General features: G+C 40.6%; 2 protein-coding genes across 3 annotated transcripts in view; one reads left to right on the top strand and one right to left on the bottom strand.

Moving 5' to 3' along the window:
• Ska2 (spindle and kinetochore associated complex subunit 2) overlaps positions 1-18,183 on the bottom strand; it is a 24,489-nt gene extending 6,306 nt beyond the window's left edge. Inside the window, exons 1-3 of one of the 2 annotated variants that reach the window (XM_008842675.3) lie at positions 17,838-17,959; positions 3,159-3,245; positions 1,320-1,496 (exon numbers count right to left, since the gene is read on the bottom strand). In XM_008842675.3, coding sequence (XP_008840897.1) covers positions 1,320-1,496; positions 3,159-3,245; positions 17,838-17,870 — 297 coding nt within the window. In that variant the 5' untranslated portion in view covers positions 17,871-17,959. Of the gene's footprint in view, positions 1-1,319; positions 1,497-3,158; positions 3,246-17,837 lie in introns of those variants that run through there. The other variant, XM_029568111.1, reaches the window with a different exon arrangement.
• A 181-nt stretch (positions 18,184-18,364) lies between these two features.
• Positions 18,365-23,422, top strand: part of Prr11 (proline rich 11) — a 25,509-nt gene continuing 20,451 nt past the window's right edge. Inside the window, exons 1-2 of the mRNA XM_008842674.3 lie at positions 18,365-18,507; positions 21,080-21,165. The gene's annotated coding sequence lies outside the window, so the exon portion shown is untranslated. The remainder of the gene's footprint in view (positions 18,508-21,079; positions 21,166-23,422) is intronic.

The raw sequence follows: 23,422 nt of genomic DNA, 5'->3' as shown, positions 1-23,422 counted from the left end.
TATATATATATATATACTTTTGTTTTTAATGTCCTTGATCTCTTGATCCTGCCTCCATCTCCCAAGTTATGAAATTATAGATATTCACCACTATGTGTGACCTACCCTCAAACTTTTACTAGTTCTTATAAACCAAGGTAGATAGGGTGTGCCTTTAATCCCAGCATTCCAGAGGGAGAGGCAGATGGATCTCTCTGAGTTCAAGGCCAGCCTGGGCTACAGTGAGACCTTGTCTCAAAAACAAACAAAACAAAACAATCAAAAAAGGAGGCTTGGTTCAACTTATGGATATTAGTCCATTCTCTCTTCTGCCATGGTGATGCTATCCAGGACAGCATAGCTCTTCACTAACATGCCAACTCTGCATGCTTCTCTTCTTCTTTTTAAAGCCAGGGGCTGAAGAAATGTCTCAGTGGTAAATGTCTCAGTGGTTAAGAGCACTGGCTGCTCTTGCAGAGGACCCAAGTTCAATTCCCAGCACCCACATGGTAGCTAATGGCTGTTGGTAAGTCCAGTTCCAGGGGATCCGACGCCCTCTTCTGACTTCCGTGAATACTGCATGACATGGGTGGAACTACTACATACATGCAGGCAATATATTCATGCACACAAAATAAAAATAATAAATAATTTTTTTTAAAAAGAGTACTTGTTGCTCTTGCAGAGAACCAGAGTTCAGTTCCCAGCACCTATGTCAGGAACTGCCTGTAACTCCAGATCTAGGGGGATCAGATGCCTCAGTGAGCACCTGTACATCCCACCCCCCTCACAATACACATACACATAATTTAAAAAATAAATCCTTTTTGAAAAAGTTGGGTGTGGCAACACAGGCCTTTGATTCCAGCACTGGGGAAGCAGAGGCAGGCAGATCATTGTGAGTTCAAGGCCCCCTGGTCTACATAATAAATACTAGGCCAGCCAGGGCTGCAAAGTCAAAAATAAAATTAAATTTATTTAAAATTAATTAACTTTCCTGTCTGGAAAATAAGTTTAAATTTAAATTAACACATAAATATAAGCCCAACAACCTGAGTTCTATCTCAGGGATCCAAATTGTAGAAGGAGAAAACTAATTCCTACAAATCATCCTCTAACCTCCACAAGTACACTGTGGTGAATGTGTGTCCCCATACACAAAGTAGATGTAATCAAAATTTTTTACTTAATTTAAAAAAATAGCTATTATGTTTTAGAGAATCAAGAAAATTTCATTTCTATCAACCATTCAAGCTGACTGCTGAATTTGGAAAATCCAGCATACTGGGGTTTATCTTTGAGAACAACTACAAAGCCAAGCGTCCAACTGAAAGCATTACCTCCAGGTCTGTTTGCTTCTGTAGTTCTTTTATCACAGTCATTGTCTTCTTCAAAGTAGCACAAATGCGATTCTTGGTCTCTTTTTGCTCAATAGAAATTGGTTTGAAGCGAGCATACAAACTTTGATATCGAGACTTTACTGCTGACAATTCCTTTAAAACTATAACTGGATTTTTCTAAATCAGGGGGAAAAAAGAGTTAATATATATTAAAACATGCAGTAGAAAAAAACTTTCTTTTTAAGAATTAAAATATGAGCCAGTCATGGTGGCGCACACCTTTAATCCCAGCACTTGGGAGGCAGAGGCAAGTAGATCTCTGAGTTTGAGGCTAGCCTGGTCTACATAGGAAGTTCCAGGCCAGCTGGGGCTACAGGGAAACCCTGTCTCAAAAACACCAAAAAACAATTAAAATATGACCCATTCTACTACCCATTTACTTGGACACTGTTGATATTTAGGGAACTGTGAAGAAGGATGGGAGTAAAGAAGTATCTAGATCCTGTTCTTACAGAACATAAAGCCTAGATACATAAGTAATAAATAACAAATATAATAAGAGACATAAATACACTAACAAAATAAGCCTGATTTATACATAGAACACTTTTTTGAAAAGACAGGATCTCCTTGTGGCCCCAGCTGGCCTGGAACTCACTATGTAGACCAGGCTGGCCGCAATCTCACAGAGACCCTCCTGCCTCTGCCTGCTGAATGCAGGGATTAAGGCATGCACCACCATGCCCAACACATATAACATTAAAAAAAAAAATTGTTAGCCGGGCGTGGTGGTGCACGCCTGTAGTCCCAGCACTTGGGAGGCAGAGGCAGACAGATCTCTGTGAGTTCAAGGCCAGCCTGGTCTACATAGTGAGTTCTAGGGCAGCTGGGGCTACAGGGAGACCCTGCTTCAAAAAGACAAAAAAAAATTGTTATGTGTATGAATGTTTTGGCTGTATGTATATACATGTACCATATGTGCAGTGCCCACAGAAGCTAGACAAGGCTGTCAGATCCCCCTGTAACTGGAGTTATGGATGGTTGTTAATTGCCATATGGGTGCTGGAAATCAAACCTGGGTCCTCTGCAAAAGTAGGACCCTTAACCACTGATCCATCTCTCCAGCCTTATGAATTCTAGATGTAACATTTGATGTATACTTCACAATCATTAATTATACAGTATTTATAAAGTATTGTTCTATTGGAAGACAGAAGCAGGCCTATTTCTGTGAATTCCAGGCCAGCCTGATCTACATAGCAAATTCCAAGCCTGCCAGGGATACATAGTGAGATTCTCAAAAAACAAACAAGGAAGGGCTGCAGAGATGGCTCAGAGGTTTCTCTTACAGAGGACTTAGTTTCAGTTCCCAGCATCCACATGGAGGCTAAAAAACACCTGTAACTCCAGTTTCAGGGGATCTAATGCCCTCTTTTGGCCTCTGCAGGTATTGTACACAAGTGGTGTACTTACATGAAGGCAAAACACTCATCCATATAAAATAAAAATAAATCAATTATACACAAAAAATAAATACTACCAGAAAGTGTTTTGTAACAAAATAGTCACTTAAAAAGGTTTACTTATTGGGGCTGGAGAGATGGCTCAGCGGTTAAGAGCACTGACTGCTCTTGCAGAGGACCCGGGTTCAATTCCCGGCACCCACATGGCAGCTACTAACCGTCCTTAACTCTAGTTCCAGAGGAATCTGAAGCCCTCTCTGACCTCTGTGGCATTGCACAACATGGGTGTACTCACATACATGCAGGCAACACACTCATATACAGAAAATAAAAATAATAAAATTTTTTAAAAAAAGTTTACTTATTTTGCATTTACCTCTCCTGATGTATCAGGATGATTAGTCTTGATTTCATATTCTAGCCTGTGTTGAATGTAATCCAAATCAGAATCGGCTTTCTGGAACTAAAAATCAGTACACATACATTATTTTGTAAACTACAAAATATACTAGTAAGCATACTTTATTCTTTCTTTTCATATTTTTTGAGTATTTTAATAATATGTGTTACACTCATTTTGAACTTGTAGATATAAAAAGTATATAAAAACCATAAAACCACCAATATCCATAATACATATGCTCTACTAAAAACTTAAAGCTGGGCGTGGTGGTGCATGCCTTTAATCCCAGCACTCAAGAGGTAGAAGCAGGCGGATCTTTGTGAGTTCAAGGCCAGCCTGGTCTACATAGTGAGTTCCAGGCAGCTGGGGCTACTGGGAGATCCTGTCTCAAAAAGACCAAAAAAAGAAAAAAAAAAAAAAAAAGAACTTAAAGCTAGGGGTTGGAGAGATGGCTCAGCAGTTAAAAGAATTGGCTGTTCTTACAGAGGATCCACATTTGGTTCCCAGCACCCATCTGGCAGCTAACAACCATTCATAACTCCAGTTCCAGGGAATCCAATACCCTCTTCTGGCCTCTGTGGGCACTGCACACATAGGTTCACTTACATGCAGGCAAGACACTCATACACATAAAATTGAAATAAATCAAAAACAAATTTAAAATATTTTTAAAAATTAAAACTAGGGCTGTTTTGGATATAGATGACTCAGCAAATAAAGATGTATGCCACAGAGCCCAATGACCTGAGTTTAATCTCCAGGATCCACACGGTGGAAGGAACAATATAAGTTTTTTTTTCACACACACACACACACACACACACACACACACACACGCACACACACTGCATAAAAAGTAGGTGGGTTGTTGATACTTGTAATCCCAGCACTTGGAAAGTGTAAGCAGAAGAACCAGAAATTAAAGGTCATCTTCAGCTATATATAACAAGTTCAAAACAAACTTGGAACACATGAAACTCTCCAAAAAAGAAAGCTATAATATTAAATATGTATAATTTTAAAATATATACATATATAAAGGAAAACAACCAATATGTTATCCTCTGTGATTATACACAGAAGTGTTTGCTTATTAATGAAGTCAGTGATCTAGGGAATAAGCAAGAGACAAAAGGGGGAAAAGGATGCACTGAAATCCTGACAGAAAAACAATCTTGGGCCAGCAAGATGGCTTGGTAGGTAAAAGTGCTTGCCATGCAAACCTGACAATCTGAATTCAATCCCCAGAATCCACGTAAAGGTGGAAAGAGAGAACAGACTCCACCAAGTTGTTCTTGGACCTACACAATAGTAACATGACTTGTGCATGTGCACGCACACACACAATAAAATAAATCTTTAAAAAAATACTTAAAACCTCTAATCTGGACCCTTCATTTTACAAATGTATAAAAAAGGTTGACCTGCCTATAGCTCCAATTTATTACTCTGTTTTTTTGTTTTTGTTTTTGGTCTTTTTTGAGACAGCATCTCTCGGTAGCCCCAGCTGGCCTGGGACAAACTATGTAGACCAGGCTGGCCTGGAACTCAGAGATCCACCTGCCTCTGCCTCCCAAGTGCTGGGATCAAAGGTGTGCACCACCACACCTGGCTTCTTTAAATATTTTTTAAAAACTACTGATTTTATTTAATTCCAAGGCATTTATATTTCAGAAACCAGTTTTTTTTCTAAAATGGGAATAAAAATAAAATGCAAAACATTTTTACATTGATCCTAAGGCTGATAAATATGTAATTTAGCTGAAAAAAAAATTATGGGAATCATTGTTAAAGCATTCCAAGATCAGCCAATTTACATTCTGTTCATTAAACACCCTTGGAAAGATCATACAAATGGGAAAAGTATCATTTTGGAAACAGTTTTAAGTTTTAGAGAGTATGCTATTTATTTCATAAGTCTATAGTATTGCTATACTAGTTTTATATAAGACCAGCTCAAGGTTCAAAGTAAATGGCACATTGTATTACCTACTTCTCCAGTATTTGGCAACAAGGAGAAAAGAATAATTATAGTTCCCAGACTAAACACACTCACTTTTATAAACAACCCACAGGTTCTCTCCGCCATAGTAATGCTCCTTTGGGGGAAAAAAAAATCTCAATTATTTTGTTTGTTTTGTTTTGTACTGAGACAGGGTCTCAGTATGAACTCTGGCTGGTCTGGAAATGAATAGGTAGAACAGGCTGGCCTCTGTCTTCCAAGTGCTGAGATTAAAGGTATGTGCCACTATGCCTGGCTTCTTTTTGTTTTTGTTGCAGTGTTGTTGAGACAAGCTGTCTTGTAACCCAGGCTGGCCTATATGACCTTGAATTTCTAATTTTACAAGAATGACCCCAGCATACCCAGCTTTTATGAAGTGCTAGGGATCCAACCCAGGGCTTCCTTTATGCAGGTAAGCACTCTACCAACTGAGCCTCAGCCCCAGCCCCAGGACCGGTATACTTAAAGCTCCTTCACATATTTCTTTGTGAGAGACTGTCTCAACAGCATCAAGCCACGAGGAAATAAATATTACAATCTTGCCTAAAGAAGGGTAGGCATAGAGATTTATAGAGTTGTATTCTGAACCAGGCATGCTGGCATATGCTTGTAATCCCTGCATTTAGGAGATAAAGGCAGGAAGACAGTTCAAGGTCATCTTCAGCAACATAGAGTTCAAGGGAAGTATGGGCTATATGAAACCTTGTCACACACACACACACACACACACGCACACCCCAAAACAAAAATGAAGTTTGGTGTTCTGCACTTACAAGTAAACTTAGAAGTATATTTTCCATAGAAAAATTTAATGTTAGCTATCTTAATATTTACGCAGACTTAGAAACACCTTTATCTGTTCTCATTTTACTTTGCTCATAGCTCTGGTATTCCATCTTTTATACCATTTTGTAGTCATTTGCCTGTCACCATGTAATTTCAAATTTCTTGCTGGCAACAGCCCTCTTCTTTTGTTATCTTTGTTTTGTTTTGCTTTGGTGGTACTGGGGATTTACCTCAGGGCCTTGCACCTGCTAGGCAAGTACTCTACCACTGAACTATATTTCCACCCACCCCTTTTCTTTTTAACTTTGCAGTCCTGAGGACTAAAACCAGCTCATGGGTACTTGGTAGGTAATCTACAACTGATCTGTGTTCCTCATCCCAGTAACCCTAGTTTTTACTGTAGAGCCTAATATACAATGAGAAAAGGCAATGGAAAACATTCATTCATTTGAAAGAACAGCATGGGAATCCACTCACCCTTCAAAAACCTTTCAAAAAAATTATTTTAGGGGCTGGAGAAATGGCTCAGCAGTTAAGAGCACTGCTCCTCTTGCTGAGGATCCAGGTTCAGTTCCCAGCACCCACATGGTGGCTAAAAACATCCATATCTCCAGTTCCAAGGGGCCCGATGCCCTCTTCTGGTTTCTATGGGTATTGCACTTATGTGGAACACATGCAGGCAAAACACACACACAGTAAGAAATAATGTCAAAATGTTTATTATTTTTTTATTTATTCCTATGAGCACACATGTGTGTGGCATGTATGTGTTATGGCATACATGTGGAGGTCAAAGGACAGTATGTGGGAATTGATTCTTTCCTTCCACTGTGTGGGTCCCAGGAATTGCTCTAGGTGCGGCAGCAGGCACACTTACCCACTGAGCCATCTTGCTGCTGCAGGTCCTCTACCTCCTCTTCCTTTTTTTTTGAGACAGGGTCTCAGCTATGTGGTCCTGACTGGCCTAGAACATGCTATGTATTCTAGGCTAGCCTTGAACTCATAGAGACCCACATGCCTCTGTCTCTCAAGTGCTAGAAGTAAAGGCATGTACCACCAAGCCAAACTATCACCCACCTTTTTTTTTTTTTAATGGAAAGATATTAGGTGACCATGGTGTCACACATCTCTAACTCCAGCACTTGGGGATGCTGAGGCACGAGGATCATGAGTTTACAACCAGTCTAGGTCACCTAGCATGACTGTGTTTCCAAAAAGATAAAAGAAATATTTCAAGTTGAAGGCTGTCTGTAAGGTCCACAGTCAAAATTGGCTTTTGCTTTTTTTCTGCTGGAGAGTTTTGACTATTATCCACTTAGAACAAATGCATGCCTATTCTTGTCTTAAACAGATAAGCAGTAATTTGCCTGTACCATGTTACAGACATGTTATTTCATGCAAAAGACTGCCAAAGCCAGGTATGGTGGCTCAGGGCTGTAATTCCAGCACTTGGGAAGCTGAAATAGGAGGATTACCACAAGTTCAAGGTCAGTATGGGCTACAGAGTGAGTTCCAGTTCAGCTAGGGCTGAGTGAGATCCTGCCTAAAAAAAGGAGGGGAGGAGGAGAAGAAGGAAAAAGAACAGAATGGATGGGAAAAGAAGGGGGACAGCGAGGAGGAAATCAGGCAGTTTAGATTCATCAGTTCCAGTGCTCTGAACATTTCTCCAGCCCCATGTTGCATGTATCTTAATATAATGTTAAAACTGCAAAAGCATAGGAATGTAATAAAGAGTGTAAGGGACCTTTTTATCTTTATTGAGTTTTCATACTCCTGGCTTTCCTCCTCACTGTTCTGCTGGAACATGCAGTTTCTTCCAGTTTACAACTTACCATATCCAGACCTTCACTTCAAGTTGAAGGCTGTCTATAAGGTCCACAGTCAAAACTGGCTTTTACTTTTTTCCTCTACCTGGAAGTTCCCTCTCCTTCACTTGACTGATTTCTGCTTTCTGGTTTCATCTTTCAGCTCTGATAACCTCTCACCTGAAATCATCGCCAGGTTGGGAGTCTCTCTTGACTGTATCCTTGTAATACCTGCTATTTACTTTTCCTATCATGACATCTGTACTTAATTTACTGTGTATATAATCAGGTACATTAATCAATGTATTTATCTGTTATCTCCCATATAAATTATTTAATCTCTTTAGCCTCTAGTACTACCATGACCTATAACACTAAAAAAAAAAACAAAAAAACAAAGTACATTCATGTACAATTAGACAAATTAAATGGGAAGAGAAATTTTAAAAATGACAACTCACATTTACTAACAAAAATAAAATTTAATCCCAGCACTTGGGAGACAGAGACAGGCAGATCTCTCTGAGTTCCAGGCCAGCTGGGGCTACAAGACCCCATCTCTAAAAGACCAAAAAAAAAAAAAAAAAATCTTCCAGACAGGCCTGAGAGCACACACCTTTAATCCCAACACTTGGGAGGCAGAGGCAAGCAGATCTCTTGTGAGCTTGAGGTCAGCTTGGTCTACATAGCAAGTTCCAGGCCCATGAAGGCTACATAGTGAGACCCTGCCTCAAATAAAATAAAAATTTCCAAAAAAAAAAAAAAATAAAAAAAAAAAAAAAAAAAAAAAAAAAAAAACAAACTTATTTTACAATCACTAAGTCACCAACTCTGGCAAAAGTTGTAGACAACTGAGCTATACTTTTTACCTTAATTACATTTTATTTATTATGTGTCTGTGTGTTTTGTATGTGAATGCCTGAGTGCCATGGCATGAATGTGGAGTCAAAGGACAACTTTTGGGAACCGGTTGTCGTCTTCTACCATGTGAATCCTGGGGTTCGAACTCAGGTCATGAGACTTGGTGGGAAGCACCTTTAGCCGCCAAGCCATCTCACCAGCTCTGAGCTACACTTTAACCCCACTTGATTTTAAATGAGTCTATAATGGATGCTATCTCAAGATGTATTCTCATCAAAATATATTTTAGGAAGAAGATTCTCTTCTCAAATGATATTTTTATTAGCCTATATTAATTATGCACAATGAGTTTCATTATGGAATTTTCACACATATGTGATACATTTTTAACTTTTTAAAAATATTTTATGGGCATGAGTGTGTTAGCATGTATGAGAGTGCACCTGTGTCCTACAAGGCCTGCGGAGACCAGAAGAGGGCATCAGATTCCAGTGGAACTGGCATTAAGTATGGTTGTTAGCAGCCATGTGAGTGCTAGGAATCGAATCTGGGTTCTCTGCAGGAGCAGCCAGTGCTCTTAACTGCTGTGCCTTTGCTCCAGCCCCTAAATAATTTAGATTCTATTTGTTAGTCAGGACCATGCTGACATGGGGCCTCTTGGTCTTCACTGCTATTACTCTTTCTTGTCCCCTTCCTGCTTCTGCTCAACTCCTTCCTCTTCCCAACTGGTTAGTTCCCTTTCTACTCTAATGTCTCTCCTCTCCTTTTGGTGAGCCAGTGAGCTTAATTAGAGTTATTTACAGGGTTTATAGATGAAGGGTTCTTTTCAGAAGTTTGGAAAACTTACCAGTGGCTATACCACTGAAGAAAATGTTTCTTGCTCCTCAATAACCATTAACTCCTCAGGGAGAAGTGGGGACTCACGAGTCCCTTTCCCCCTCCAGACAGAATGTTGACAGGCCCAATCTTGTGCAGGTCTTATACAGCTACTGAGAGTTCAAGAGTACAATAGCCATGTTATACCCTGAAGATGGTGTTCTACATCACTCCACCCCTTCCTTCAGCTCTTAATTTTATTTTCATGCCCATATTGTTTTTATTTTACAAATATATGATCTATTTTTTTTTTGCACCACCAAATCTAGCACAAAAAAAAAACATATGCTCTTTTAGGCCAAGAATTTTTGTAGATGTTCAGGCTCTGAACAGAAAGAAAGCTCAATAATATATCAGGAAGAGAACCACAAATTCCAGGCCAGCTAGGGTTTATAGAGCAAGACTATGTCTCAGAAATGAAAAGGAGGGAAGGGAGAAATAGAGGGAGAGAAGATATGGGGGGGATAAAGAATAAAAAACAAAACAAAACATAGGTTTTCAAATAAACCAGTTTTTGTCCCCTTAGCCTCTCCCATAGGTAACTTAAAACACAAACAAACACACACACACACACACACACACACACACACACCACAAATTTCACCCATTGCTCTAACAGCCCAATAGGAAGTCATTAGTCAGCATGTGGTGATAAATGCCTGTAATCCCAGCACTCAGGAAATAGGCAAGAGAATCTCAAAACCCTGTCTCCAAAAAAGAAAAAAGCTGGCATGGTAGCACACACCTTTAATCCCAGCACTCACGAAGCAGAGGCAGGCAAATCTCTATAATTTCAAAGCCAGCCTAATCTACATTGTAAGACCCTGTCTCAAAAAACAAAGTATATATAAAATTTGGAATAAAATGGTACAGCAAGCATTCATGCTTTTCATTCCCTACAAACACTGCCTTCAGCCCATGCCTAACAGCTCGGGTATTTTTCTTCCCTCTGGTGTCTATTATCCTGGGCATCCTTTGCTTAATTAATTTACTTCTTTTCTAAAGTCAATGCATTGTAACTGTTCTTGCTCTAATTTGAAGACGGCACCAGGAGAAATCACACTGAGCATACAAAAACATAAAATTGTATACAAGCCTTATCCACTGAAAATACAAAAGCACTATTGAGAAAATTTGAAAGACATAATAAATGGAGAGATGTTTAATATCCATGCACCTGAAGGTTCAATGTTAGCCAAGTGTGGTGATTCACATCTGTAACCCCAGCACGTAGGAGACTGAGGCAGAAGGGTTGCTTTGAGTTTGAAGCCAGCAAGGACTATGTAATGAGTTCTAGGTCAACCTGGGCTACAGTGTAAAATCTTGTTTCACAAAACAAAACAAAACAAAAGCTGGGCATGGAGGCACTCACCTTTAATCCTGGCACTTGGGAGACAGAGGCAGACAGATCTCTGTGAGTTCAAGACCAGCCTGGTCTACATAGTGAGCTCCAGGCCAGTACTATAGCTGGGCATGGTGCATGCCTAGAAGCCTAGGACTCAAGAGGCAGAGGTAAGAGGTTCATTGCCAGTTTAATGCCAGCTTCGTCAACATCGCAAGTTCCAGACCAGTCAGGCCCACAAAATAGGACCCTGTCTCAAATAACAAACAAGAAGACTTACTATAAAGTTACAGTCAATATGGTGGTATTTTAAGGTATAACTAAAAAAAGTAAAAGTTAAAAAATACAGGTCACTTCAGACCTACCCTTGAAGGGTACACATTAGAGCCCTGTTCCTGTCCTGAATCCCTGTTTCCCAGCAACTACAAGATACAAAAACTGAAGAGAATCAATTAGATGACCTATCCAGTGTGAAGCAAGTTCAAATTTGTCCTTCCCCTACATCTAAGAGAGGTCAAGAACTACGAGAGCCAGTGAGATGGCTCAGTGGGTAAAGGCACTTGTCAACAAGCCGGATGACCTGAGTTCAACCCCTGGGACTCACATGATAGGAGAACCAACTGGCAAATTGTCCCCTGATTTCCACATGCCAACACACACACACACACACACACACACACACACACACACACACACACACATAGTAACAAAAGAAAAAGAACTGTGAAATCTAAGACCAATCACTGTCTGGGAGTCAGTATGTATTCAACAGGGATTGTCACTTAGCTTTAATATCAAATCTTGGGATCTGGCTTCAGATGTTTAGTATGAGGGTCTGGCATACTTAACTACTTTCTTCTTAATGCTTGAAATTATTTATCGTTGTTATTAGTTTTCTTTACATAAAACTCCATTCCTATTTGATAATATGGGCATTATTTTAGTTGTAACTTTATATTCAAGTAAAAAGAATATTTAAAATATCTGTAACCATGAAAGGATACAATAAACCAACCCACATGTACATGTTCAATTGGTTTGCTCAAAGTAGCAACAGTAATTCAAGGATAAATGTTTATTTTTTAAATACTTTATTCTTATTTTTTAAATATTTTTATTATTTTTATTTTATATGTATGTGTGTATTGCCTGAATTCAGGTAAGTGCACCTATGTCATGCAATGCCTGCGGAGGACAGAAGAGGCTGTCAGATCCCCTGGAACTGGAGTTACAGACAGTTGTTAGCTGCCATGTGGGTCCTGGGATTCAAACCCAGGTCTTCTGCAAGAACAGTGTTCTTAACTGCTGAGCCATCTCTCCAGCCCCAAAACTTTATTATTTTTATGTATATGAGTGTATTGCCTACATGTGTGTTAGTGGACCCAGTCATGTAGTGCCCATGGAGGTCAAAAGAAGGCATCAGATTCCCCCAGAACTGCAGTTACAGAGGGTTGTTAGCCTCCATATGGGTTGGGTGCTGGGAATTGAACCTGGATCCTCTACAAGAGCAGCCAGTGCTCTTAACCACTGACACCACACTTGGCTAAGTATGGAGAATCTTTTTTTTCTTTTTTTGGTCTTTTTGAGACAGGGTCTCCCTGTAGCCCCAATTTGCCTGGAACTCACTATGTAGGCCAGGATGGCCTTGAACTCAGAGATCCACCCACCTCTGCTTCCTCAGTGCTGGGATTGAAGGCATGTGCCACCATGCCCAGTCCAGTATGGAGGATCTTTAAAAAAAAAAAAAAATTTGCGTTTAAAAAAAAAAAAAAAGACTGGAGAGATGGCTAAGAGGCTAAGAGCATTGGTTGCCCTTGCAGAGGACAGGGGTCTGGTTTCCCAGCACCCACATAGTAGCTAACAACTGCCTTGGCTACATAGCAAGTTAGAGACCCACAAGGGATAGAGTGAGACCCTGTTGCAAAAACTAAAAAAGAAAACCCTAAAAGTATGTTTTTGTTTATGTTTTCAAGATTTATTTTTGAGACTGGAGAGATGGCTCAGTAGTTAAGAAAGCATACAGCTCTTGCAGAGGACACAGGTTCGGTTCCCAGCACCCACATAACAGCTCACAATTGTCTATAACTTCAGTTCCAGAGGAATCATGTCCTCTTCTGTCCTCCTACACATGTGGTACACATAAACTCACAGAAGCACAAAACATGCACACACATATAAAAATAAAAATTTTTAAATATATGTGTGTATATGTGTGTGTGTGTGTGTGTGTGTGTGTGTAAGTATATGCCACCTATGTGTGCCCTGCAGCTGGAGTTGCAGGTAGTTGTGAACCCTGCCCCCATAGGTGCTGGGAACCTCTGCAAGAGCAGTGAGCTTATTAAATCACTGAGCCATCTCTCCAACCCCAAAACTACAAATCTTCTAGAGGAAATACGACCTAAGACTGAGAAAACAATGTTTATCTGTGGTATATGTGGTATGCATATGTATGCCAGCAGGTATGCAAGGAGGTCAGAGAGAGATACATCAATTCCAAGTAAACACATGAAAAAAGTCCAATATTAAGAGGAATATGGAAAAGATGGTACCAGTTTCTTATAAGATCAAGCATACGTTTATATTACCTAGCAATCCCATGTTTCAAGAGTTACACAAAAGAAATAAAGGAATTATGTCCACACAAAGACACTCAATGCTCATAAAAACTTTATTCATAATAATTCTGGAAATAGTCATAATCGAATGAATAAATAATTTGCCATATTCTATACAATGGAATACTATTCAGCAATAAAAATGAATCAATTACCAATACATGCAACATAGATGAATCACAAAAACAGTTCAGTAGTATTAAAAAGCAAACATAAAGGCTGCATACTCTATTATTCCACTCATAAGAAATTTTAGAAAACTAAAACTTAAAGAGAAGAGACTGATTGCAAAGAGGCACAAAGGAACTTTTTAATGTGGTAAAAAATGTGCTGTATCATTACTGTGAAAGCAGTTACATGATTGTATACACTTGCAAAGCTTATTAAATTATACACTTAAAATGAGTTTTACTTATGTAAATTATGTCTCTTAAAGCTCATCAAAAAAGGGTGATGGATTCACACTTATAGTCTCTAATTACAATAATGAACATAAATCAAGCATTTCTACATTTTAAAGATTTTATTATTTCTTCATGTCCACATGTGTGTCAGTGTGTCTTCTGCGCATGTAGGTGCATATGCCCTCAGAGGCCAGAAGAGGGCATCAGATCCCCTGGGGCTGGAGTTACAGGTGATTGTGAACCACCCCTGTGTGGATGCTGAGAATCTACCTTGGATCCTCCCTAAGGGCAGCAAGCGTTCTTAACTACTGAGCCATCCCTTCAGCCCCATTCCTAAGTTTTAAAAGCAAGCATTTCCTATACCAAAATTAACACTAAGACTTGGGGCAAATTGTCATAGGAAATGGACAGTAGAGACTGTTTTTATTACTTACTAACACATACAATTTAATAAGATCTGAGATTTGCCAAAACCTATCTGTCTGTTACACAAAGAAGCAAAGTACAAAGGATTTACTCATTTAGACAATTCACACAACTTTAAACATGAAAAGTATTTTTTAGGTGTAATATGGTAATGAGTTAATGTTAAGGGCTTTATTTTTTCAAATGATTTTAAATATATATACTGTTTGTAACAAAAGTGTACAGTTTTTAACAGCAAAGATTATGGTAAATCATTCACAAATACTGAAGAAAGATGTCAGACAAGAATCAAAATTCAGGTGTACAATCTGCTTTCAGATGCTTTGACAATACTATTGCACTGCTAGCTGTAAAGTACAGTAGTGCAATAAAGTCAGAGCATTCGTTAGCAGTAAAAAGTAGGAAAGAAATATAAAAGCATCTTGAGATATTTGAAGTGTCAGTGTATAAGGAATTTAAAGTTGAACTGCCATTTTGGTCAGAAGACATCCAAAACCTAAAAGCACTTAAATCAATGTTTATTTTTAAAAGGCATAAGACTTAAATACCAAAGTAACAGTTGTTTTTGGATGACTAACCTACAACTAGCGTTCAAAGAGACACATGCAAAGATATAAAGAAATCTTGCAAATATGTTCTATGTAGGCCTTAACAGTAGCTAACATGGGCATCTGTATTTTAGGATTGGTATTAACAAAACTAGTCATAATTATTACTAAGGCAAATCTGTGAAAAGTATTTCTGTTCTCTTCTTAAAGGGTTTGTTGGCTAGCTCCTTTTCAAAATAATTAACTGCCATGTAAAACAAGTCTTTTGAGTAAGAACCTCAAAGAAAACAAATGAAAAAATAATAAACTTCTCAAATCTCTACATCTATCTCTGTGGAATCTAATACACATGCACATACATAAAGCATTTAAAGAAATCTTATGCCATTTTAACTCAAGAGTTTACTGAGGGCTGTTATAACATGGGAAGAGACTACCAGGGAACCGTACGCATTCCAAGCAGGACAATACTAAACCAACATAACAATACTATGTTAAGAGGATTTTTAATATTTCAGTTTAACTCTATAAAAAAAGTACATAAAAGCATATCCATTTCCTTCAAACTTAGAAATATCAAGAAAATAATAATGTGATTGATGAAATTAGTTTCCTTAAAAGTCAAATGTAGAGCCAGGCGTGGTGACGCACGCCTTTAACCCCAGCACTCGGGAGGCAGAGACAGGCAGATCTCTGTGAGTTCAAGGCCAGCCTGGTCTACATAGTGAGTTCCAGGACAGCTGGGGCTACAGGGAGACCCTGTCTCAAAAAGACTAAAAAAAAAAATGAAATGTAAACCCAGAAATAGAATTGAAGGATCACATTACACAACCTTTTGTGAACAATCACTAGTGATACCACAAAAGGAGGGCAAGAGACAAATACCACTCAGTAAGTACAAGGAAACACGTTAGTGAACAAAGATTACCCTACAATGAGCTTATTCCTCCATTAGTAATGTTGATTGATGCAGAAATACATTCCCACTTTTTTCATTAGCCTTCCTTTAAATGGTGGATTAAACCTTCCTTTAGATGGATTACGCCTAAGAAATGGATTCAGATTAAGAACAACAGGAACACAGGATACTCAAATCCAGGGCCACATAACTCAAATTTTGGGAATATTGAACTCAGTTAACCAAGCATAGGGTTTTAAAGACAAAGTGTTTAAAAGACAAATGTTTAATTTTCTGAATTAGAAGTGAATACAAAGAAAAATATGATAAAATTTCAATTAAGAGGATTGGGCTTTTTACAGAAAAAGGATAACTAGTGCTGTTTCAAAGTTCAACAGTATGCATTCTTTTTGCCTATTAAATATCCAAGACTGGTTCCTTAGCAAATCTGTTAAGTGATGTAAAACCAAAAACCAGAAGATTGTGCAGGAAATCATTTACCTTCAGCTTAGAAAATACAGTGGTTCACATATACATTTGTTAAAGGAACATGGTAAATGGGAAGATGAGATGTACTGTCTTTTGTATCTAGTTAAGAAAAGCAGTAATACTGAAAACTGATTGAATTTCTAATCCATTTTTAAACTCTGATGATTATAAATGTAAACTTTCTAAAACCTTTACCCAGCATGTTTACTTGTTTCCCTACAATAATCTGTTCAATCTAAAAATCTTCTTAAAGAGATTTAGAATGCCTTTTGATAGACTATTAACTACAATATTTAACATTTTTGTATTTTAAATATATAATTATACACACACAAAATTCCTTTAAGTTATTGAAGGTTTAAGAAACTGGAAAATTCTCCCAAACCCCCTCCCATCTATGCCCACACTCCCACCACAAAGAAAGTTTAAAAGCCCAAGGTTAAAAGCCATTCAAAGTCCTCTAATCAAATTTGCATGAGGCACCTGAATTCATTAACACATGAAAGAATAAGATAAACCCGGGACTCACACTTTCAGGGATGGGAGTGAGGGTTAGAGATGGTACTGAGTATCTTCCAGAATCACTTTTCTAAGGCAGAAGTTACATCCCTAGAGCAGCACAGACACAACGGATATCTAAGGAGTGACGCCTGGGTACGGCAGAGGATGGAGGGATAGATTGCGGATGAAGTTTGTTTAAAATTTTAATCCTGTTATCCTAACAAAGGGGTGGAGGGTAGCAGGAGTGAAATAATTCCTCCAAATTCCGTGTGTTTATGGAAGGCAGTACAATCTGAAAGAAAACAACCGATCATGCAAAGGAAGAAAGCAGAACAAGGGAACTGAGAAAAAAGCGCTGTGATCGGGCGGGCAGGCCAAGCGTGGGAGGGCGGGAATAGAGAGGACCGGCGCGGGGACTCCCTTGCTAGACGCCCCATCCCAAGCGGAGCACCGGGGGCAGGCCAGACCAGTGGCTGAAGCGCGAGCCCTCAGGCGGGCTCTTCCGAATGGGTCGGTTCCCGGACTCCGCTCCAGGCTCCTCCCCGCGCCCAAGGCTTGCCATCTCCCGGCGGGATAGAGCCGGTGCGGCCGCTGGAGAGCGGCTAGCGCGCCAGTTCTAGCATCCTCCCTCCGACTTCTCAACCCGCCAGGTGAATCCGAACTCCTCCCGCCCCGGACCTCCTCCCTCCGCAGCCTCCAGCGCCCCTTTCCGGGAACCGGGGCCGCCTGCCCCCTCGGAGCTCGTAGGGACGGATCCGGGCAAGTTCCGGAGACAGGGCTGCAAGTACCTCCAACGCGGTCTGCACTGGGCGCGGCTCCGGGAGGGCGCGGGGCGGAAGGGAGGACCGCAGAATTACAAAGGCCCCACACCCTCCACATCTCCCGCCATTTCCCTCAGCAGTTTCCCGGATGTAACCCCTTCCCCTGCGGCGGTTAGGAGACCCAGGCGGCGGCGGCTCCCTTCCGTGCAAGATCTGGAAACTCGATTCTGGTTTAGCCTCCGCCACCCGGAGTTTCCGACGACTCCAAATGACGCCTCACCTTCTAGACCTCTGTCGGGGACAATTCATGACCCGCTAGGTCTTCCCTTTGCACTCACCATCAGTTCCAGCTTGTCGACCTCCGCCTCCATGTTGAATAGTTGACATTCCACAGACCGCGGCGGCGCTTAAGGGGAAAGCCGCGGCAGCACTGAGGGCCTCCATTGGACAGCTGTCATTCAACGTCTCTCTCTGATTGGCTAGTGCGCTTCCCGGCGCCCGCCCATTGGCGTTTGGGGAACGCCCCTGCGTCTGAAACACAAGTTGCTGTTGGGCAAAGACACAAAACGCCGCCGGAGGATTGGCTGAGGAATGCATGTTTTTTCCCATTGGCTGCTTTCTGGTTTCTTTCAATTTCATAGCTGGGGGCTCCACAGAAAAGAGTTTGCGATTGGTGCTGCCGGAAGAAGCGGCAGCCAGTGGCACAGAGGCTTCCGCCGCCGGCTACAAAGAGGAGACACACCTTCTTTTCTCCGCGGCCTCGCCTCCATTCCCACCCGCCTTCCCTTATTCATACCCGCAGCGCCTCGGTTCTGATTGGTCACAGCATGATGCGATCGCAGCCAATTGTAAGCCAGGATGTGCTCCGACGCTTTCAGGCCAGCAAATCCTGTAGAGACCACATCTACGATTGGTCTCTCCATGACACGGATTTAATTTTGAATTTTTCTTTACGGCGTGGAAGAGACTTATGCCCGAACTCCGTCTAATCCCCAGGCTCTTCGACTAGTAAGTCCAGGGGCGATGTTTTCTTTGTTACCTGATCTCCTGTCTTCTGTTGCTGGGACCGTTGCTGTTTGGGGTCCTATGGCTTAAGAAGGTGGGGTCTTGGCCTGGACTTGGAGAGATGCAGCAGAAAAGGGGAGGTTTGGGGCTGGAGAGGAGCTCCCCGCTGGCACCACTTGGGCCATATTTTTATTTAACACTCCGCAGTATGTTTTGAAGCGATGCATCTACCTTCCTCTAGCAGTAACTCCTTGCAAAGCGGACCCACCGAGTAGTGACATCGACTTCTCTGGTCGCTTGTTACAAATGCAAATGATCTCGCTCCACTCAGATTCACTGAATCCTCCATTTAACCAGATGCTCTCCCCTTGATTTTTAAGCACGTTTAAGTTTGTGAAGGAAAGTTTCTTGACAGGGATTAATTAAAATGTTTCCTTGATACAGTGTTAATTTCATCCCACATTCTGTGAGTGTCGATTTTAAAAGTGTGTCCTTTGTGTTCTTGTTTTTTGTTTGTTTGTTTGTTTGTTTTGGGGTTTTTTTTTGTTCTTGTTGTTTTTGGGTTTTGGTTTTTCTTGGTATTTTTGAGACAGGGTCTTCCTGTAGCCCCAGCTGGCTTGGAACTCGCTGTGTAGACCAGGCTGGTCTCGATCTCACAGAGATTTGCAAAAGTGTGCCCTTTTTGCTATATGTGAAGGCTAATCCTCGGTGTCGACTGGATATGGATTAACCGAAATGAGAGAGATCTTTTTGATTGGATCTTCCGAAGCTGGAAGACACACCCTAAATGTGGGTGTTACCTTCTGATGACAGCCTGTATAAAAGGCCATGGCAGAGGAGAGTGCTTGCTTTTTGTGCTTACCCTCTCTCTCCCTGGTGAGTTCGTCTTGCTGCTGTAGACTGAAGACTAGCTGACCTTTTGGAATTCATCAGACCTTCAGGGCCAGATTATGTTGAACAACTTGAACTCTATCCTGTGAGCTAAATTGATAAATCTCTATACATATATATTCATTCTACTGGTTCTGTTTCTTTAGAGAACCCTGACTAATACACTATATGTCTAGTACTGTGCTGGCTGAGACATTAGAGACCTGTGGTCCCTCTGAGAAAGACAAAAGATAAGAACTGAAAAAAGTCATCCTTCACAACATAAAACAAAATGAACTATGAGAACATGCCAGTAATTGTGCTACATTATGCAAGATAAAACAACTGAATTGGTAATGGTAACTGGATTATTGATTGGCGGTGATTTATGAGGGTGCTCAAGTAAGTTTTAGGATGTTAGTGATGAAATGGCAACTGCCATTTCACTGCCACAGTTTTGGAAGTGCCCCCAACCAAAGAACATTTCATTTAACAGTTGGAGCATAAAGATGTGATGATTCGTATAAGTAAAAACTCCTCTACCAAAAAATATGCATTATTTAATTGTTTTAAAGCATATTGTAAAAGGAGAACCATTCCTGGCTAACACTAGAAACAGATGGTTTCTTTTGTTCCTTATTGGATAAAACATTTAATGCTTCCTGTGTTCTAAGTCTGAGGAAATAGATGAATAAAATTTAACTAGGTGAGATATCACACACCTGTGATCCCAGCACTTGGGAGATGGAAGCAGGAGGAGGAGGAGTTCAGAGTCATCCTGGTCTACATATCTAGTCTGAGGGGTCCAGTCATGATTTTCTTTTTTTGAGACAGGGTTTCCCTGGAGCCCCAGCTGGCCTGGAACTTAGTAGGGAGACCAGGCCAACCTCAAACTTACAGAGATCTGCCTGTCTCTGCCTCCCAAGTATTGGAATTAAAGACATGTGCCACCACACCAGGCCCCCAGTCATGATTTTCGATGCTTTGTACAACTACAGTCCTAGCACTCAGGAGGCTGAAGCAGGAGTATCTTGAGTTCCAGATCCGGCTATGCTATATAGCAAGACCCTGTTTCAAAAAGAAAATTATCCTGCTAATTTGACTGACAGTAATACAGTAAGTAAGACGGACTGGAAGGACTGTTGAGATACTTTGACTGTTGCCCTTTGCCATTAAGGATAGCCTCTGAAGTCCACATACAGAATCAAGCCACTTCTCAGTTTTTACAACTTGAAAGCAGGGAGGGAAGGTGTCCTGAGAATCTGAGAGCTGAGTAAGTATATGCAGTGCAGTACCAAGTGGCCAACTTTACCAAGTGAGCAGAAGCAAAATGAATGTTTGTTTCATTTGTTTATTATATATTTTAAAAGCTGATTGTCCCTATTCAAATCTAACTTTGAGGAGAAGAGGCCTAGGCCTTGAGACAGACCAGTTTTTTGTGGTTTTTTTTTAAGATTTTTATTTTTACTTTATGCGTATAAATGTTTTGTCTGCATGTATTTGTACCAGGTATATTCATGGTGCCCTTGGAAGCCAGAAATGTCAGATACTCTAGAACTGGAGTTTTGGATGGTTGTTAGCCACCATGTGGATCTCCCAGGTGCTCTGGGAGAGTGGCAAGTGCTCTTGACCACTGAGCCATCTCTAGCCCTGAGACAGACCATTTTCATTTTGGTACTTATATAATAATGTCTTTGTTCCTCAGGTATTAACAACTAAAACCAGTCAAGACTTTTTGAAACTTCAGATCAAATTTTCCCAGACCAACTCCCTCCCCCCATTTGAAAAAAGGTATGGATTAAACTATAAATATACTAAATAATGATTGGTTTGGTTTGGTTTGGTTCGATTTGGTTTGGTTTGGTTCGGTTTGGTTTGGTTGTTTTGTGAGACAGGGTCTCCCTCTAGCCCCATCAGGCCTGGAATTTGCTATGTAGACCAGGCTGGCTTCCACAGCCTGGTAGGCCTGGAATTTGCTATGTAGACCAGGCTGGCTTCACAGATAACTGCCTGCTTCGGCTTCCTGAGTACTGAGATTAAAGGCATGTGCCACCATGTCTGGCTAAATAATGTTTTGTTTTGTTTTGTTTTAATTCTGGCCTTCTTTCAGCAGGGAGAGTCTTTTTGAGGCAGGGTCTCCCTGTAGCCCCAGCTGGCCTAGAACTTGCTGTGTAGATCAGGCTGACTCAGAGAGATCCACCTGCCTCTGTCTCCTGAGTGGTGGGATTAAAGGCATGTGCCACCACACCCAGCTTAAATTAATGTTTTTAAATGCTTCACAATAAATGTTTTAAAACACATTTTTGACTTGGAGTTAAAACACTAACAAAAAAAAATGTGCAAGAATCGGACTGGAGAGATGACTTAGCAGTTAAGAGCACTGGCTGCTCTTGCAGAGGAGCTAGGTTCAAATCCCAACACTCACATGGCAGCTAACAACCATCTGAAACTCCATTTCTAAGGGATCTGACACCCTTTTCTGGCCTCTGAACACTGCTGGCAAAATACTCATATACATATAACTTAAATGAATAAATTTTAAAAGTTTTAATGTGCAAGGTGCAAGTAAAGGGGCATTTAATAAATAATTTTGCTCCCTCCCACTATAACATTGAGTTCAGAGGCTCATCTTTTTAATAACTAATCATGGCACAACTATAGCCATTTTCTCTGTTACGAAGAAAGAGAAGGGTTAAGCAATGTAGTCTGTTGGTAATATGCTTGCATAATATGTAGGAAGGCTGAGTTGGATACCCAGCATTGCATAAAGTGGTTGGAATGACACAGGCCTGTAATGCCAGCCCTCAAGGTAGAAACAGGAGAATCAGTAGTTTGAGTAGTTCAGGTTTATCCTTAGCTATACAGGGAGTTCAGGGACAGCCTAAGATATGAGAGCTTGTCTCAAAAGAACTGAAAAATAAAGGGAAGGGTTGGAAGTTTAACTCAGAGGTAGAACACTTGCCTAGCAAGAACAAGAACAAGGCCCTGGGTTCAGTCCCCAGCTCCAGGAAAAAAGACATGGGACAAAGGAAAGAAAATAAAAGGGAAATTCATTTGACTTCATGAAGAAAAGCAGTACATATGAAACAAGGTTGGAGACAAATGTAATGCCAAAGAAAAGTCTTTCTAGAGGCCAAGAGTGGTGGCACATGCCTTTAATTTAATCGGGAGGCAGACAGATCTCTGTGAGTTTGAGGCCAGCCTGGTCTACATAGCGAGTTCCAGTCCAGCTGGGGCTGTAAGGAGACCCTGTCTCAAAACTACCAAAAAAAAAAAAAAAAAGAAGAAGAAAAGAAAAGTCTCTCCAGAGATAGTTTAAATCCGGGTTTATATTTTCCACATTTGGAGACTTCTATGATGCTGGCAACAACTTTCTTCCTTTTTTCATTAGTTTGTGTTTTCTGGTTTTTAATTTTTTTTTTTGGTCTTTTTGAGACAGGGTCTCCCTGTAGCCTCAGCTGACCTGGAACTCACAGAGATCCGCCTGCCTCTGCCTCCCAAGTGCTGGGATTAAAGGCGTGTGCCACCACGCCCGGCTCTGGTTTTCAAATTTTTAATTATTTTTATTTATTTTAATTATTTATATATTTTTACCATTTTTAAGTATATGAGTGTTTTGTAAGTGAACCTTGGAGGCCAGAAGAGGGCATCAGATCTTCTGGATCTGGAGTTATACAGAAGGTTGTTATTCACCATGTGGGTGCTGGGAACTGTACCCAGGTCTCTGCAAGAACAGCCAGTGCTCTTAACTGCTGAGCCATCTCTCAGCCCCTTGTTCTGTTTTGGCGTTTTTTTGTTTTTTGAGTTTTTCTTTCAATCAGGGTCTTATGTGACTTACCTTGAATCCACTATGCAGTTGAGGTTCTCCTTGAACTAGCCACCAGCCTCCACTTTCCAAATACTGAGATTACAGATATGTAGGACTGTACCTGGGATTTTTTTGGTGTTTTGGAGACAGAGACTCACTTATGTAACAGGCTGTCAAACTCATGATGATCCTCCTGCCTCAGTGTCTGTTCCAACATGCCCAGCTATACTTCTTTTTTTT

This window comes from Nannospalax galili, unplaced genomic scaffold (genome assembly GCF_000622305.1).
Source record: "Nannospalax galili isolate Female #2095 unplaced genomic scaffold, S.galili_v1.0 scaffold879, whole genome shotgun sequence".
In the NCBI taxonomy this organism is placed as follows: Eukaryota; Metazoa; Chordata; class Mammalia; order Rodentia; family Spalacidae; genus Nannospalax; species Nannospalax galili.
This window is presented reverse-complemented; position numbering and strand designations above follow the sequence as displayed.